We start from the raw sequence: 16,292 nt of genomic DNA, 5'->3' as shown, positions 1-16,292 counted from the left end.
AGTACCTAGCTAGGGGTAGTCATTGTGGCCAATCAAGTTAAGCTGCTGCTGCAACACATCCCATATGTTACTGGCTCCAGTTCCTGCTGCCTCATTTTTAATCCAGCTCACCACCAACATGTCTGGGAAAGCAACCAAGGATGGCCAAAGTGACCAGGCTCCTACACCCATGTGGGAGACCCAAATAAAGCTCCTGGTTTTGGCCTGAACCAGTCTTGGTTGTTGAGGCCAACTGGGGAGTAAACCAACTGATGGAAGATTTCTCTGACTCCCTCTCTCTGTATCACACTGCCCTTTAAAAAAAAAAAAAAAAAAAAAAAGTCTAGCCGGTAGTGCATTCTACAAGGTTAAACAAGATAAACATTCTTAAACTACTGTATGCATAAAACAATATATTGATAGTAACAAAAGTTTTTAATTGTTTGAAAAAAGCATTTAAAAAGCCAAAGAACTGGCATTGTGGTGTAGCAGGTAGAGCCACCAGGTGCAAGGGTCACATACAATACAACTATTGGTTCATGAGTTGGAAGCTCCACTTCTGATTTAGCACAGTGCTAATAGCCTGGGCAAAGCAGTGCAAGATGACCCACTGGGCCCCTGCCACCCCACGTGAATCTCCTGACTTCAGTCTGACCCAGCCTGGGCAGTGAATCAGTGGATGGAATTTCTCTGTGTCTCCCTCTCTCACTGTCACTTTTTAAAAGAAATAAATAAATCTTAACATAAAATAAAAAAAAGCTAAGGTGAATTCTAGATTTTTAACACAGGTATACAGAGAAGTAAATTTAAGCATGTATGTATAAATACACACAACCTTTTTTTTAAATCAGGAATGACTATTTCTTCAGCACACACCCAGCGCACAACACAGAACACTAAATCACAGAGTACAAATGAAGCAAGGGAGTACCTTTACTAAGTCAGAACACGTTGGCAAATCAAAAAAATACTCTTTAATGTAACAAAATCATATTTTTTGTTGGAGTCATATATTCTTGTAATGCTACATGACAAACATTTCGCAGCTCTGTTCACTGAGAGGTTCTAGAAGCAATGAAACAGAAAAATGTGCACAACCAGCAGCTAGATCTTATAAAACAAAAGCAAGTAGGTCTCCTTAGGCAGGAGACTAACAATCTTAGATTTGGTGCAAGTATAGTGCAAGATGAGCCCATATCATTTTATACTTCAAGTGATTTCATAATTTTTCCTTTTCCTACTCTTTATTTTTTTTATTTTTATTTTTTTGAATTTTTTGACAGGCAGAGTAGACAGTGAGAGAGAGAGAGAGAGAGAGAAAGGTCTTCCTTCGCCGTTGGTTCACCCTCCAATGGCCGCCGCAGCTGGCGTGTTGCGGCGGGTGCAGTGTGCTGATCCCAAGGCAGGAGCCAGGTGCTTCTCCTGGTCTCCCATGGGGCGTAGGGCCCAAGGACCTGGGCCATCCTCCACTGCCTTCCCGGGCCAAAGCAGAGAGCTGGCCTGGAAGAGGGGCAACCGGGACAGAATCCGGCGCCCCGACCGGGACTAGAACCTGGGGTGCCGGTGCTGCAAGGCGGAGGATTAGCCTGTTGAGCCACGGCGCCGGCCCCTACTTTTTATAAATAAAAGCAAGGTCAAATATATAATGAAGTATTAAAACACCATATGTAAGAGAAAATTAATGCACTTATTTTTTTTTTCCCATAAAGTAAGAGAAACATGACCTCAACTGACAATTAAATGAGGAAACCAATGCTGCCTGGATCTGGGGAAGAGGAAACAAACTACCTGAAGATGTTCACCTGACTGTAGCAGCATCAAATGACAAAAAAGTCATCTAAGTGAGATGCTAGGAGGACAGTGAGTCCATTCAGTCTAGGCTATTTTGTGGTAAGGTCAACTCAGAAGGTAAAAGCGAACTGTGTTCTTGATTCTTCAAATGCTTAAACACAAAATCAGATACTCTAAACTTACATCAGCTACCCAGTTCTCTTAAAATAAAAATGCAAAGAAGTATTTTTTTAAAGATTTATTTATTTGAAAAAGTTACAGAGAAGGGAAGAGACACAGAGATCTTCAGTTCACTGGTTCACATAGCCACAACAGTTGCAGGTGGGCCCATCCGAAGGCAGGAACTAGGAGCTTCATGAGGGCCTCCCACAGAGCTCCAGGGGCCCAAGAACCTGGGCCATCTGACACTGCTTTCACAGGTGCATTAGCAGGGAGCTAGATCAGAAGCGGCGCAGCCTGGCATCTAACCAGTGCCCATATGGGATATCACTGCTGCAAAAGTATCTTTGAATGAAAACGGATCTCAAATAATAAAACAAGTAAAAATACTAAGATACAGACCATTTTTAATTTGGGTCTAATTGTATTTCTTGTTTCTCTATCTCTTTCCCTATACTATGGTATACAGATCATAGATGTTCCATGTATAATTACTAAACCTAGTAGGAAAGGAAAAAACACTTGAAAAGTCAGGATCTCTTTTTAAAAATATTTTACTTTTCTTGTACAAGAAATAAAAGAAATTATGAGACTTGGAATTTTGTGTGCGTGTGTGTATTTCCCATTATTTCAAAGAGACCAGAAAGTTTTGAGACGAAAATGTGTAAATTTAGCTTATGCTTTAATGCTACTGAATAGAAACTCTACAAGGTCATGGTAATGGAACTTCCTTCAGTGTGTAAAGGCTACTACATTTGAGGTTGAAACCGAAGCGTATCAAACAACAATTAAGTATTCTTTGAAGTTCTTACCACAATCATTTCTGAAGGCTCTAATACAAGACAATCACATCCTCTTTTTCCTCCAAACTGCTTACCAAAACTATAAAAACAGAAAAACAATTTACTTAGCAAAGATTATTAACTTATCAATATGGGAAAATCCAAACAACAAAAATTTAAAGAAATTTTGCAAAATCTAAAACATCCCCTTTTAACTGCCCATACACAACAGACTAACAAAGTTCTATATGAAAATTCCCTTTAAATTGCTACCTTTACTCCCTAAACTTAATTATAAAAACTATCTGCCCAATTTCTTTTTTAAAAAATATTTATTTATTTATTTATTTATTTAAAAGTCAGTTACAGAGAGGAGAGGCAGAGAGAGAGAGAGAGAGACAGACAGACAGAGAGGGAGGGAGGGAGGGAGGAAGACCGACCAACCACAATGGTCAGAGCTGCGCCGTTCCAAAGCCAGGAGCTTCTTCCGGGTCTCCCATGTGGGTGCAGGGGCCCAGGGACTTGGGCCATCTTCTGCTGCTTTCCCAGACCACAGCAGAGAGCAGGCTCAGAAGTGGAGCAGCCAGGACTCGAACTGGCACCCAAATGGGATGCCAACACTGCCCGCAACGCCTTTACCTGCTATGCCACAGCACCAGCCCCTCTGCCCAATTTCAACTTTGAACACTAGCCAATATATACTGAATTACATGAAAATATATACCCAGGATTATCATGATTTTTTTTAAAGTAGTTTACTATTTTGAGCAGTATTAGACAACAGATTTTTTAAAAACCTTAAAATGCTAATATTTAAGTATAGAAATGTAGTTAGGCACAAAGATGATTTCTTAAAAAATGTTAGATTCACTGGCTACCTCTTTAGAAAAAGTACAGAAGGATCAATATTAAAAGAAAGTTATTTCTATATTCTTGGTCTCAAAGATTGTTGAACAAATCAAAAGAAAGCAATGACAAAGGAAAAGACAGATTTTCAATTCAAAAGATAAACTTTAAAAAAGTGGAATAGAAAAAATACCTTCTAATGGTATGACACACAATATATTAACATAATTATATGCAGAATAAATTATTAAAGCTACATAAATTAACACAACATTTGAAAATTTGGGACCATGACAAATTAATAAACTACTATTCCAAAGTAATTAAACCAGGAGAGGGGGTATCCACTAATAATGTAAATAAAATATAAAGTAACAACAAATAAACTTAAAAAATACATAAGTTAGGGCCGGTGCACTGAGTGGTACACTGAGTCAAGCCGCCACCTGCAGTTCCCGTGTCCCATATGGGTGCCAGTTCAAGTCAAGGATGCTCCACTTCCTGCCGGGGACGTGGCTCAATAGGCTAATCTTCCGCCTGTGGCGCCGGCACACCAGGTTCTACTCCCGGTCATGACTCCGGATTCTGTCCCGGTTGCCCCTCTTCCAGGCCAGCTCTCTGCTGTGGCCCGGGAAGGCAGTGGAGGATGGCCCAAGTGCTTGGGCCCTGCACCCCATGGGAGACCAGGAGAAGCACCTGGCTCCTGGCTTCGGATCAGCGCAGTGTGCCAGCCGCAGCGGCCATTGTGGGGTGAACCAACGAAAAAGAAAGACCTTTCTCTCTGTCTCACTGCCCACTCTGCCTGTAAAAACAAAACAAAAAAAAAAAAACCACGGATGCTCCACTTCCAATACAGCTCTTTGCTAAGGAATGGGAAATCAGTAGAGGATGGCCGATGTCCTTGGGCCTCTGCACTCACGTAGGAGACCCAGAAGAGGCTGCTGGCTCCTGGCTTCAGATCGGCACAGCCCTGGCCATTGTGGGCAACTGAAGGGTGAACTATTGTATGGAGAACCTCTCTCTCTCTCCCTCTCTGTCTGCCTTTCCTTCTGACTTTCAAATAAGTAAGTAAATCTTAAAGTAAATAAATATATATGTAAGTCATTTACAGAGAAAATGACACAGTTTTACTGATGAACTATACACTAATGCTTAAATAAGGTAACAAGCAAGTCCTTAAGAAGCTTCAACAGCATTAAAAAAAAAATTTCCACAGTTGAAGGATTTACAAATAGTAGCTTAGAAATTCTAATCAAAATGCAAATAAAATTATTTTCAACATAAGCAAAAAATCACCTTTTTCTTAAGTAGAAGAAAATTTTCTTGTTTTCCCAAACTCTTACATTATCTAAAACATATGTAAAAGCAAAATTCTAAAAGCTAGCTTCAATGCAAGCTTAAAGGACAGTAACCTAACCTAATTTACTTTCTCACTTAAACCAGAAACACAGACAAAATACATAAAACAATTTTAAGATATGATCACTGGGAAAAGGCAAAAGATCACCTGCTCAATGGGCCATTTTAGCATCTACAGGAAATCTCTATTTCACTAAGCAAGAAGGAAGAAGCCCAACCGTCTGACAACCTCACTGCGAAGAAGAGACAGAGAAAATGCTGAGGTGTGAGATGAGGGGAAAGATGCTTAAAATTTATAGGGTAGAGTAACAGAAGGGAGGGCAGAGAAACAAGGCAGAGAACAGAGAAGAACATGGATAAGGATATGCATATGTCCGGGTGATTATGTGTGTGAGTGCTTCAGAAAAGTCCCCTTGACTCTTTGTGTACAACAAACCTGAGAGTCAGAGTGGAAGAAAAGCTACCTAACGGCTGAAGCATGAACCAGCATTCTCAGCAATGTGATGCTAGTCCTACAATAAAGTAGTGTTGGACTTACTCAACCAAATGTAAAAGATAAGGCCCAAAATAATCAGTTTCCAATTAGCTAGACTACATGCTAGAACACAGCCTAATTTGTGTTGAAATACAATAAGGGCCATCATTGTGGCACAGCATCCCATACGGGCACCACCATTTCTAGCCCCAGCCACTCCACTCCTGATCCAGTTCTCTGCTAATGTCCCTGGGAAACAGCAGAGGAGGGACCAAGTACTTGAACCTTTGTACCTCTAAGTGGGAGACCAGGAAGCGCCTGGCTCCTCATTTCCACCTGGCTCAGTTCTGGCAGTTGTGACCATTTGGAGCACGAACCAGAAGATGGAAGATCTGTCTCTCCTTCTCTAATTTTTTTTTTTTTTTTTTTTGACAGGCAGAGGATAGTGAGAGAGACACAGAGGGAAAGGTCTACCTTTTTGCCGTTGGTTCACCCTCCAATGGCCGCTGTGACTGGCGTTTCATGCTGATCCAAAGCCAGGAGCCAGGTGCTTCTCCTGGTCTCCCATGCGGGTGCATGGCCCAAGGACCTGGGCCATCCTCCACTGCCTTCCCGGGCCATAGCAGAGAGCTGGCCTGGAAGAGGGGCAGCCGTGATAGAATCCGGTGCCCCAACCGGGACTAGAACCCGGTGTGCCAGTGCCGCAAGGCGGAGGATTAGCCTGTTAAGCCACGGCGCCAGCCTCTCTCTTTAATTTTGCCTTTCAAATAAAACACACACATACACAAAAAGCAAAAGCTCAAATTCAACAACCCAAAATTCACAAAGTGTGGTATTCATAAAAAACACAAAAGAAAACAGTCATGGAAAGGAACAGGAAATGATAATCCATAACCAAAAGAAAAATCGATCAGTAATAGCAGATCTAGAATGAGGAAACCAACAAAGACATTAAAAGTATGAAAGCACTTAAAAAAATTCAAGGGGATCAGCATTGCAGCACAGTGGGTTAATTGGCTGAGATGCCACTATCCCATATGGACTCCGGTTTGAGTCCTGGCTGTTCCACTTCTGATCCAGCTCCCTGCTGGCAGCCCAGGTATCTAGACCCCTGCTATCCTCATGAGAGACCCAGAAGCAGTTAACAGCTCCTGACTTCAGCCTGGCCTATTCCTGGCTGTTGCAGTCACCTGGGAAGTGAGCCAGCAGATGCAAGATCTGTCCCTACCTCTCGCACTGTAACTCTTTCAAATAAATAAATCTTTAAAAAAATTCAAGGAAAAATGGAATTAGAAGTCTGTTTTAGTGCAAAATATATTTGAAACAGATAATTATGAGTAAGAGAAATGTTAAGTATCAAAAAGACCTACTGGAATGTTCTATCATATCACACAGGTGGACACACTCAGTCTGGCTATCTTACTTCGTAACAGTATTAAAATTGCAGAGTGGCATGAGACAGTATCAATGTGATCTACCCATAATAAGTTTCCTCTCAACTTTTCATTTATTAGTTTAGCATTCATGTTTTTGATCAGTACTTAGATCTTGGTGACTACTGATACAAGTTGTTTGTAACATTCCTAATCAATTTATCAGCTGGCATACTGATATACACAAAAACTCTCCCTCACCAACAGGTCTTAGAACTATGGGTTACACAAGAAAGGCAAAATAAACACTTCAACTGTAGATAATATAATCACATATCAAGTAAACCCTGTAAAAACTATCAGAAATAAGTGAATTTAGAAAAATTAAAGGACACAAAACCCCAAAACCATTTTTATTTTTTATTAGCAACAACCAGAAAATAAAAGATCTTTTAATCCTATTATAAATAGTATATACAGGGGCCGGCACTGTGGCACAGTGGGTTAATGCTATGGCCTGAAGCATCCCATATGGGCCCCAGTTCAAGACCTGGCTGCTCCACTTCTGATCCAGCTCTCTGCTATGGCCTAGGAAAGCAGTGGAAGATGGCCCAAGTCCTTGGGCCCCTACCCGCGTGGGAGACCTGAAAGATGCTCCTGGCTTCAGATTGGCACAGCTCTGGCCATTGCAGCCAACTGGGGAGTGAACCAACGGAGGGAAGACCTCTCTCTCTGCCTCTCCTCTCTCTGTGTAACTCTTTATAAATCTTTAAAACATAGCATATATAATGCTTCAGAGACAATTTTATCAAAGTATGTACAAGATTCCTGTAAAACTACAACTAAAAAACTAACCCTGTTGAGAGAAATTCATGAAGACCCAAATAAAAAAATAATATTTTGTTGTTTATGGATTTAAAGACTTACTAAGATGAAATTCTCTCTAAACTGGTCTACATATTCAATTCAATTACAAATAAAAATCCCAAAAAGTTGACTTACAAGGTTGAAAGGACAACTCTAAAATTTGTATAGAGAGGTAGGCATTTCACACAGCATTTAAGCTGCTGCCTGGGACACCTGCATCCCGTACTGGAGAGCCTGGGTTTGAGACCTGGCTCTGCCTCCAATTCCAGACTGAGTTCTAGGCAGCAGACTTCAGCCTGACCCAGCCCTGGCTATTGCAGACATTTTGGGAGGGAAGCAGTAGTTGAAACATTTTTGTCTGTGTTTGCTCTGCCTTTCGATTAAAATGAAAATAATAAAAAATTTTAAAATAAAAAATAAAATTTTAATGGAAATATAAAGGAAGTAAAATAACTAAAGCAATTTTGGAAAATAATCAATTTAAAATATCTGTATTATAAAATTTTAAGACATAGTGTTAAAGCTACAGTATTTGAAACGATACAGCATCAGATAAACTTGTAGCTCAATGTAACAGGCTAGAGAACTGAAGACCTGTACCTATATGAAGGCACGTCAGTTAACTGAAAATGACATTAAAAGCTAAGCTGATTTTGGTACTAAAAAAAAAAAAAATTCAAACTCTATGCAGTTTTTCATAATACGCATTTATCACTAACTTTTAAAAAGGCAGATTAAATTTTTGATTTTAAGTCATAGAGAGGGAGAGGGAGAGGGAGAAGGAGAGATAGCTTCCATCTGCTGTTTAACACCCCAGATGGTCACGTGGGGCAGGGCTGGGCCAGCTAAAGCCAGGAGCTGCTTTTAGGTCTGCCACATGGGTGGCAGGGGCCCAAGTACTTGAGCGAGCTTCCTCTGCTTTTCCCAGGACGCCAAAAAGGAGCTGGATTGGAAGTGGGGAAGCCAAGGCTCTAGGGCTCAAGGCCAATTTGGGATGCCAACTTTGCAAGCAGTACCATTTCCTGCTAAGTCAGCACATTATCCCCTCATTATTTTCTTCAAAATTCCTTGCAAATATTTAAAAAAATTTGTGTCAGGATAAATTTAACCTCTTAATCTTATATTGCATAAACATTTTGAAGTACCTTTGTAAGTTGAACTATTTTTGGACAAAGATGCCAAGGTCAACAATGGGTAAAGATAATCTTTTCTATCAATGGTACTGAACAACCAGGTATTAAGAGAATAAAAAGTGAGGAAATGGGAAAGGGAGGGAAACATCTGAATATAACATTATAAACAAAAATTAAGAAATGGATCAGAAATATGACTGAAAAATTAAAACTAAAAATTTTCTACATCACCTATTTTTTTACATGACCTATAAAAGGGTTAGGAAGTTCCCTTCTATATGTCTACAATTGTATCTTGAATAGGTTTTGGATTTTTATGAGATTTTTTTTTCTGCAGTATTTATTGAAAGAATCATATGGTACCTGAGCATTATTTTACCAACAAACTATATTACATTAATTGACTTATAGATGCAAGATCAACTTGCACTCCCAGGATAACAAAACTTGGTTGTGGCACATAATAATCTTAATATACGGTCCAGTGCTGTGCTATGGTAGGTTAAGCTTCTGTCTGCTGTGCTGGCACCCCATGTGGGTGCCGGTTCATGTCCCAGCTGCTCCTCTTCCAAACCAGCTTCCTGCTAATATGCCTGGGAACACAGTGGAGGCTGCACCCACATGGGAGACCCAGAAAAGGATCCTGGCTCCTGCCTTAAAATCAGCTCAGCTCTGGCCCTTGCGGTCATTTGGGAAGTGAATCAGCAGACGGAAGATTTCCTTCTGTCTCTCCAAGATTCAGTTTGCTGCTAGTTTACTAATTTCTACATATAAGTTGATGAAGATAACAATCCAAAAGTTTTTCTTGTGATGTCTTGCTCTGTTACTGGTGACAGTAATAATGAACTCACAGCAATAAACTGAAACTATTTTCCCTATTTTCTATAAGAGTTTGTATATGATATGTAATAAAGCCTCCTAATGCTTTAAAGTGGTCAGCAGTAAGTCCATCTGAGCAGGCCTAAGGTTTCTCTTTGTACTCAAATTTTCTGTTTTTCTATTTTGGTAATGTATGTCTTTACAAGATTTGTCCAATTTGTTGATATAAAACATGTTTACAAAATTCCCATGTAATATTTTACATTGATAGGATACCAACCCTTCCTCTTTTGTGCCAAATACTGGTGATACCAACTTACTGACCTCTGCAAAGAATCAATTTTTCATTATAGTTTTTTCTTTTTCCACTGATTTCTACTAAAATCTTACTTGTACCTTCAGTTCGAGATATGAATACTTTTGATGAATAAATTCTTTTTTTAAAAAAAGATTTTATTTATTTATTTGACAGGCAGAGCTAGACAATGAGAGAGAAAAGTCTTCCTTCCATTGGTTCACTCCCCAAATGGCCACTAAAGCCGGTGCTGCACCAATCTGAAGCCAGGAGCCAGGTGCTTCCTCCCAGTCTCCCACGCGGGTACAGGAGCCCAAGCCCTTGGGCCATCCTCCAATGCTTCCCAGCCACAGCACAGAGCTGAACTGGAAGAGGAGCAGCCGGGACTAGAACCGGCACCCATATGGGATGCCGGCACTGCAGGCGGAGGATTAACCTAGTATGCCACGGCATCGGCCCCTAAATTCGTTCTTTTTTCACAAATGTGGTATAAATTTCTAACTACTTCTTTAATTGCATCCCATAAATCTTGATGCATGTTCATTTTAACTCAATTGAAAATACTTTCAATATCTGCTGTGAAGTGTCCCTCAATTTATGGGTCATTTATAAATGTTATTTCAATGCTGACATTTCTTTCTGGTATTGATTTATAATTTAATTCCACTGTGGTCAGCAATTAAATTAATTCCAATATTTTCAATCCTTTTAAAATGTTGTCTATCACTGCCCAAGAATATGCCCTATTCTGGAGAACAAGCCTTAACACTTGAAAATTAAAATTATATATTAAAACAAAGTGGTTAATAATACCTTTCAATCTTATCTTAATTTTCGGTCTAATGGTTCTATTGAGAGCAGTTTTAAAGTTATCAGGTATAACTGCTCAACTTCCACGGATCTGTTCAATTGTCAGTTTTTCTATCATATTTTGGGGTTCTGTTTCTAAATATATAATAAGACTGCTAGGTGTTCAAAATGTATTTATTATTTTAACACTATGAAATTTTGCTCCTGATCTGTAGTAATATTTCCTGTCACTCTACTTTGACTTGTACAGATATGGCTACTCCAGCCTTACTAAGAATATTTGCATGGTTTATCTTGAGTCATTCTTTTTTTTTTTTTTTTAAAGATTTATTTATTTATTTGAAAAAGTTACAAGGAGAGGCAGAGAGCCAGAGAGAGGTCTTACATATGCTGGTTTACTCCCCAATTGGCCGCAAGGACCAGAGCTGTGCCAATCTGAAGCTAGGAGCCAGGAGCTTCCTCTAGGTCTTCATACGCGGGTGCAGGGGCCAAAGGACTCGGGCCATCTTCTACTGCTTTCCCAGGCCACAGCAGAGAGCTGGATGGGAAGTGGAGCAGCCAGGACTCGAACCAGAGCCCATATGGGATGCCAGCACTGCAGGCTGCGGCTTAATCTGCTATGCCACATTGCTGGCCCCCTTATTTTCAACTCATTTGCATTTTGAAGGTTAAGTCTATTTCCTATAAGCATCACATATCTGATCATCTCTGTCGTTTGACTGGAATGTTTAGACTACATACCTGTAATGCAATACTACATACCTGGATTATATTTGTCCTTTTCCTATCTGTTTTTGTGTCTCATCCTTTTTCTTCTGTTCCTCTACCATTATCGTTTTTGTTAAACAGTATCTTTGTTTATAGAGTACTACAAAAAGCTCGTGTGTAAAATGGAACAACTTTGGGAAAGATCATGGTATTTTCTTACAAAGCTAAACATGCAGCTACCCTAGAACCTGGCCATTTCCTAGATATTTACACAAAATAAACTAAAGCAGGTGGTAACATAAAGACTTATAATCCAGTCACTCTACCCCTACATACGTACTCAGGAGAAATCAAAGTATACAAACAAAGCTCTACAGCAACACATAATAGCCAAAAGCAGGAAACAAGGGTGGGCAGCATAGCCTAGCAGTAAGGACATCCAAGCACCACATGGAGTGCATGGGTTTGATACCAGCCTCCAGCTCCTAATACCTGTTTCCTACTGATGTAGAGCCCGGGAGGCAACAGTAATGACTTAAGTAACTTGGTTTCTCTCGCCCACATAAGAAACCTGGATTTGGCTGGCGCCACGGCTCAACAGGCTAATCCTCCACCTGCGGCGCGGCACCGGGTTCTAGTCCCGGTCGGGGCGCCAGATTCTGTCTCGGCTGCCCCTCTTCCAGGCCAGCTCTCTGCTGTGGCCAGGGAGTGCAGTGGAGGATGGCCCAAGTGCTCGGGCCCTGCACCCCATGGGAGACCAGGAGAAGCACCTGGCTCCTGGCTTCGGATCAGCGCAGTGTGCCAGCCGCAGCGGCCATTGTGGGGTGAAACAATGGCAAAGGAAGACCTTTCTCTCTCACTGTCCACTCTGTCAAAAATAATAATAATAATAATAATAATAATAAAGAAACCTGGATTCAATTTCTGGCTCTCAACTTCAGTCCAGGCCCAACCCTGGCCAGTGCAGACATTTGAGGAGATGATGATACAGCCATTGGGGCTGTTGTTGTGGTGCAGCAGGTAAAGCCGCCACCTGCAGTGTCAGCATCCCACAAGGGTTCCAGTTCAAATCGTGGTTGCTCCATTTCCAACCCAGCTCCCTGCTAATGTGCCTGTGAAAGCAATGGAAGATGGCCCAAATGCTCGAGGCCCTGAGCCCACATGGGAGACCCAGAAAGAAGCTTCTGGCTCCTGGTTCCAACCTGTCTGATCCTTGGCTGTGGTGGCCATGTAGGGAGTGAACCAGTGGATGGAAGATCTCTCTCTGCCTCTATAACTCTGTAACTTCTCTGTAACCCTGACTTTCAAATAAATAAATAAACCTTTAAAAAACAAAAAGAGTCCTTGTCCTCAAGGAGCCACCGAGACAAGCATACCAGTAATTACAATATAGTGATCACTGTAATAAGAGTATAGAAAAGTATCCTGGAGACATAGTTGGAAACTAAGGAAAAGAAGCACAATTTTGTATTAGAGCCTTAAAAGCAAGATTTCAATAAGGAGTCTGAAATTGCCAAACCAGATGAATTTCATGAACATATTGCTGGGCAAAAGAAAAGGCACACAAAAGAATACCACATGACTGAATTCACCTTGAGCTCAAAAGTAAGCAAAGCCAAACTACAGGATTAATGTGTGCACATCCACAGGTTGAAACTCTACAGATTAAAATTTAGGAAAATGAGACCTTTGGAGGAAAGTGAGCTGATGTAAGAAAAGACATATGGATTGTTTCTAAGTGCTAAGTAGTAATGACTACCTAATGTTCTATGTACAGTCACTGACTACCTTAAATTTGTATCACTGTATACTCTTATGTAACAATAAAAGAGTTAAAACTACACAGTATATTCCTATTTGAGTAATAAATGGGAAATTTAAGAATTATTTATTTCTGTTCACGTACATGGAAAAAGAGAACACTAGAAAGATAAACAAAAACATCAAATCCCAGGTAGGGAGCTTTGGCATCTGAGGGAGATGAGGGGGATCACAGAAGCAAGAATCCCACTCAACTCTCACCTACCCACCTATTTCCATCCAAACAAGTCACTAAACTGGAACTCTTCTCCTCTGCAACAAGCTAGAAAACTTACAAGGGTCATTCTCTGACCTCCTCCCTTCTCTCCTGAAGACCCCCACATGACAGGTATCCTGCCCCCATTTCTGGGAAAAGGACTATCACACAGAGACACAGAAAATAATTTGGGGTGGACAAAATGACAAAGAAGAAAAAAGAAAGGCTATTACCATTAGATCATGCCCTTCTTTTGTCCAGTCATGTTCCTCTTTAACTATGCACTTTCTTCCCCAAACTTAGCATAAAAATAGTCTCCCTGGGTCCTTGGGTCATCATTTCTCAAGTCTCTTATGTCACACAAAACTTTTATTAAATTAAATCTGCATGCTTTTCTCTTGTTAACATGTACTTGGTTGCAGGAGTGCTAGACATAAAACTTGTAGGTGAGAAAAAGTAGCATCACTTTTTCCTACAATATTAATAAAAATAGCTTTCTATGCAGATGTATTAAATTGGGTTGAATAGAGTAGAGGACAATAAAAGAAGAAACACTCCTTAAAGTAAACTTGTTTTCCTTTCTTGACCTTCTAATGGTATCAATATATTGCTTTGTACAAAAATGACATCTTTAGGAAATGGACAGTGATATTTACCAACTACCTTTCCCAATCTCAGTAACTAACATAGAATACTGTTGCGTGGTAGGATCAACGTCTTGGTGTTTCAGATATTCTCTAACTGAAATGCCTGTTCTCTTTATTGGTTTAGCTAACTGCTTATCTGTAGAGCCCATTTTCACATCTGCCTCTACAAGCAAACTTATTTCCATGCCACATAGCATTTGGGCCCTCTGAAAATACAGGAGTAGGGGTCGGTGCTATGACACAGTATGCTAAGCCACTCCTTGCATTGTCAGCATCCCATATGGGTGCTGCTCCTCTTCCAATCCAGCTCTCTGCTTATAGCCTGGGAAAGCAGTGCAAGAAGGCCCAAGAGCTTGAGCTCCTGCACCCGCGTGGGAGATGCAGAAGCAGCTCCTGGCTCCGACTAGGCCCAGCTCCAGCCACTGCAGCCATATGGGCAGTTAATGAGCATCTGAAGACCTTTCTGTCTCTACTTCTCCTTGTCTGTAACTCTCGTAATTTTTTTAGATTTTATTTATTTATTTGTGAGGCAGAGTTAGAGAGAGGCAGAGACAGAGAGAATGGTCTACTACACTACAACACAGACTCCATAAGTAAATCTCTTAAAAAATACAGCAGTCATCAGTATTCTGTCTATTGCTAGTATCTGATATTTGCTGTATATGCAAATGTTTAGACAAATGAGTTAAATTTTACTTCAACCTCCAATGTAATGAAGTCGAACATCAAATTTTACTGTGATAACTAAAAAATGAACTCAATTCTAGAAAAAGAATTTATTTCAAAACAAGACATTTAAATTACAGATTTACTACTTATCCTCTCTGTAAATTTTCATGTCTAACTGGTTTAAGTTACAAAGAAAATTTCATTTGCAAGTAACAGAAGGGTACTGTGATGCCTTCCTAAAATATATGCAATCAAGTGTTTGGGAAACAAATTCCTTAAAAACTCAAAGGCCTCCCATGTCAGTAAAATTTCCCCAGAGTTCCTTGATTTGGAGCAGGACAACAAAGCTTCTTTCTGGGTCTGCACAACATGCTAGGATCACCCAACAGTGAACAGCCACATTCAGAGATGGCCCTGAAGGGTGCTGGTGAAGTGAAGTCCTCCTAGGGACAGAACTTCAGGCAGTACATTTGTTGCTCATTTTGTCTAAGTTGAGAACTGCTGATCTAAATCGATTCACAGGCAGTTGCCAGAAGTTTGCTTGAATGGTCAGGGACTTGAAAAGAACACAACTGGAAAATTAGTAACAAGAAAGTCTGGGAAAATACATGTGGGCAGGCCATTTTCAAAAAGAGTAGGTACTTTGAAGATATTTGCGTCCTGTGTAGATAAGGCTGTTAATAATCAGGTAGACAAAGAACATGCTCTGTCAATGTCCATCGTATTCTGCAGTCACTCTAGAGCTTCATCAATGGGACTGTGAAGGAAGTACACAGGGTGGTAGAGGGAGAATATGCAGGGGAGCTCAAAAGCCAATACTGCAGCTGGATACTTAATTTGCTAACAACACAGACTGCATCCCTGATATGGCTCATTCCTCAACAGGACCAGATAGCCACCCACAGGCAGATTATTTACACTGGACCTCTTCTATGCTAGAGGAGGCAGATATTTGTCCTTACTGGAGTAGACACATTATGGCAAGGCATTTCCCTACATTTCTTTGTTAACACCCTTATTCAGGAATTACAAAATATTTTCCTACAGTCTTAGCACTCAACACAAGACTGTGTTCCATCAAGGAACTCATTTCACAGGAACGAAAGTAAAGCAATGATTTCTGTTTCCCCCAATAGCTAGAATATAAGGGTTTCTTTTAAGGTATGGAAGTAGGAGTGGCTCTTCTCAATTCTATACCTAATAACTCATTCCCAAAATTTTTGTATCCTTTCCAAACTCTGAGTTCTTAATGCCCGAAGAAGGATTGTTTCCACCAGGAAACACAACAATGGTTTGTGGAATTAAAGACTTCCACATCAACACTAAACCAACAGTTTTTCCACTGACCCAAGTAATTGATCTCAATCACCAAGAAGCAGCTAGGTGACTGCACACTATGTATACAGCCCAGAAGATCCTCTTCAGGATAGTACTTACATGTAGTATTTACGTGTACTTATATGTAGAGATGCGTATGTAGTACCTACCTGTGCATTAAAAAAAAAAGCCAAAAAAGGATGACTGGGGACCTTTGAGAAATGAAGGCTTTGTTCCAACCATCAG

At 40.4% G+C, this 16,292-nt stretch overlaps 1 protein-coding gene across 7 annotated transcripts in view; it reads right to left on the bottom strand.

The window, feature by feature from the left end:
- Window positions 1–16,292, bottom strand: part of RAPGEF6 (Rap guanine nucleotide exchange factor 6) — a 218,633-nt gene that overhangs the window by 160,840 nt on the left and 41,501 nt on the right. For all 7 annotated transcript variants that reach the window (XM_062189209.1, XM_062189210.1, XM_062189211.1 and 4 more), the window contains exon 5: window positions 2,742–2,811. In XM_062189209.1, coding sequence (XP_062045193.1) covers window positions 2,742–2,811 — 70 coding nt within the window. The remainder of the gene's footprint in view (window positions 1–2,741; window positions 2,812–16,292) is intronic.

The sequence above is a fragment of the Lepus europaeus genome, chromosome 4, assembly GCF_033115175.1.
Source record: "Lepus europaeus isolate LE1 chromosome 4, mLepTim1.pri, whole genome shotgun sequence".
Lineage (NCBI taxonomy): Eukaryota > Metazoa > Chordata > Mammalia > Lagomorpha > Leporidae > Lepus > Lepus europaeus.
Note: the sequence above shows the minus strand (reverse complement) of the source record. Positions and strands in the feature narration are given on the sequence as shown.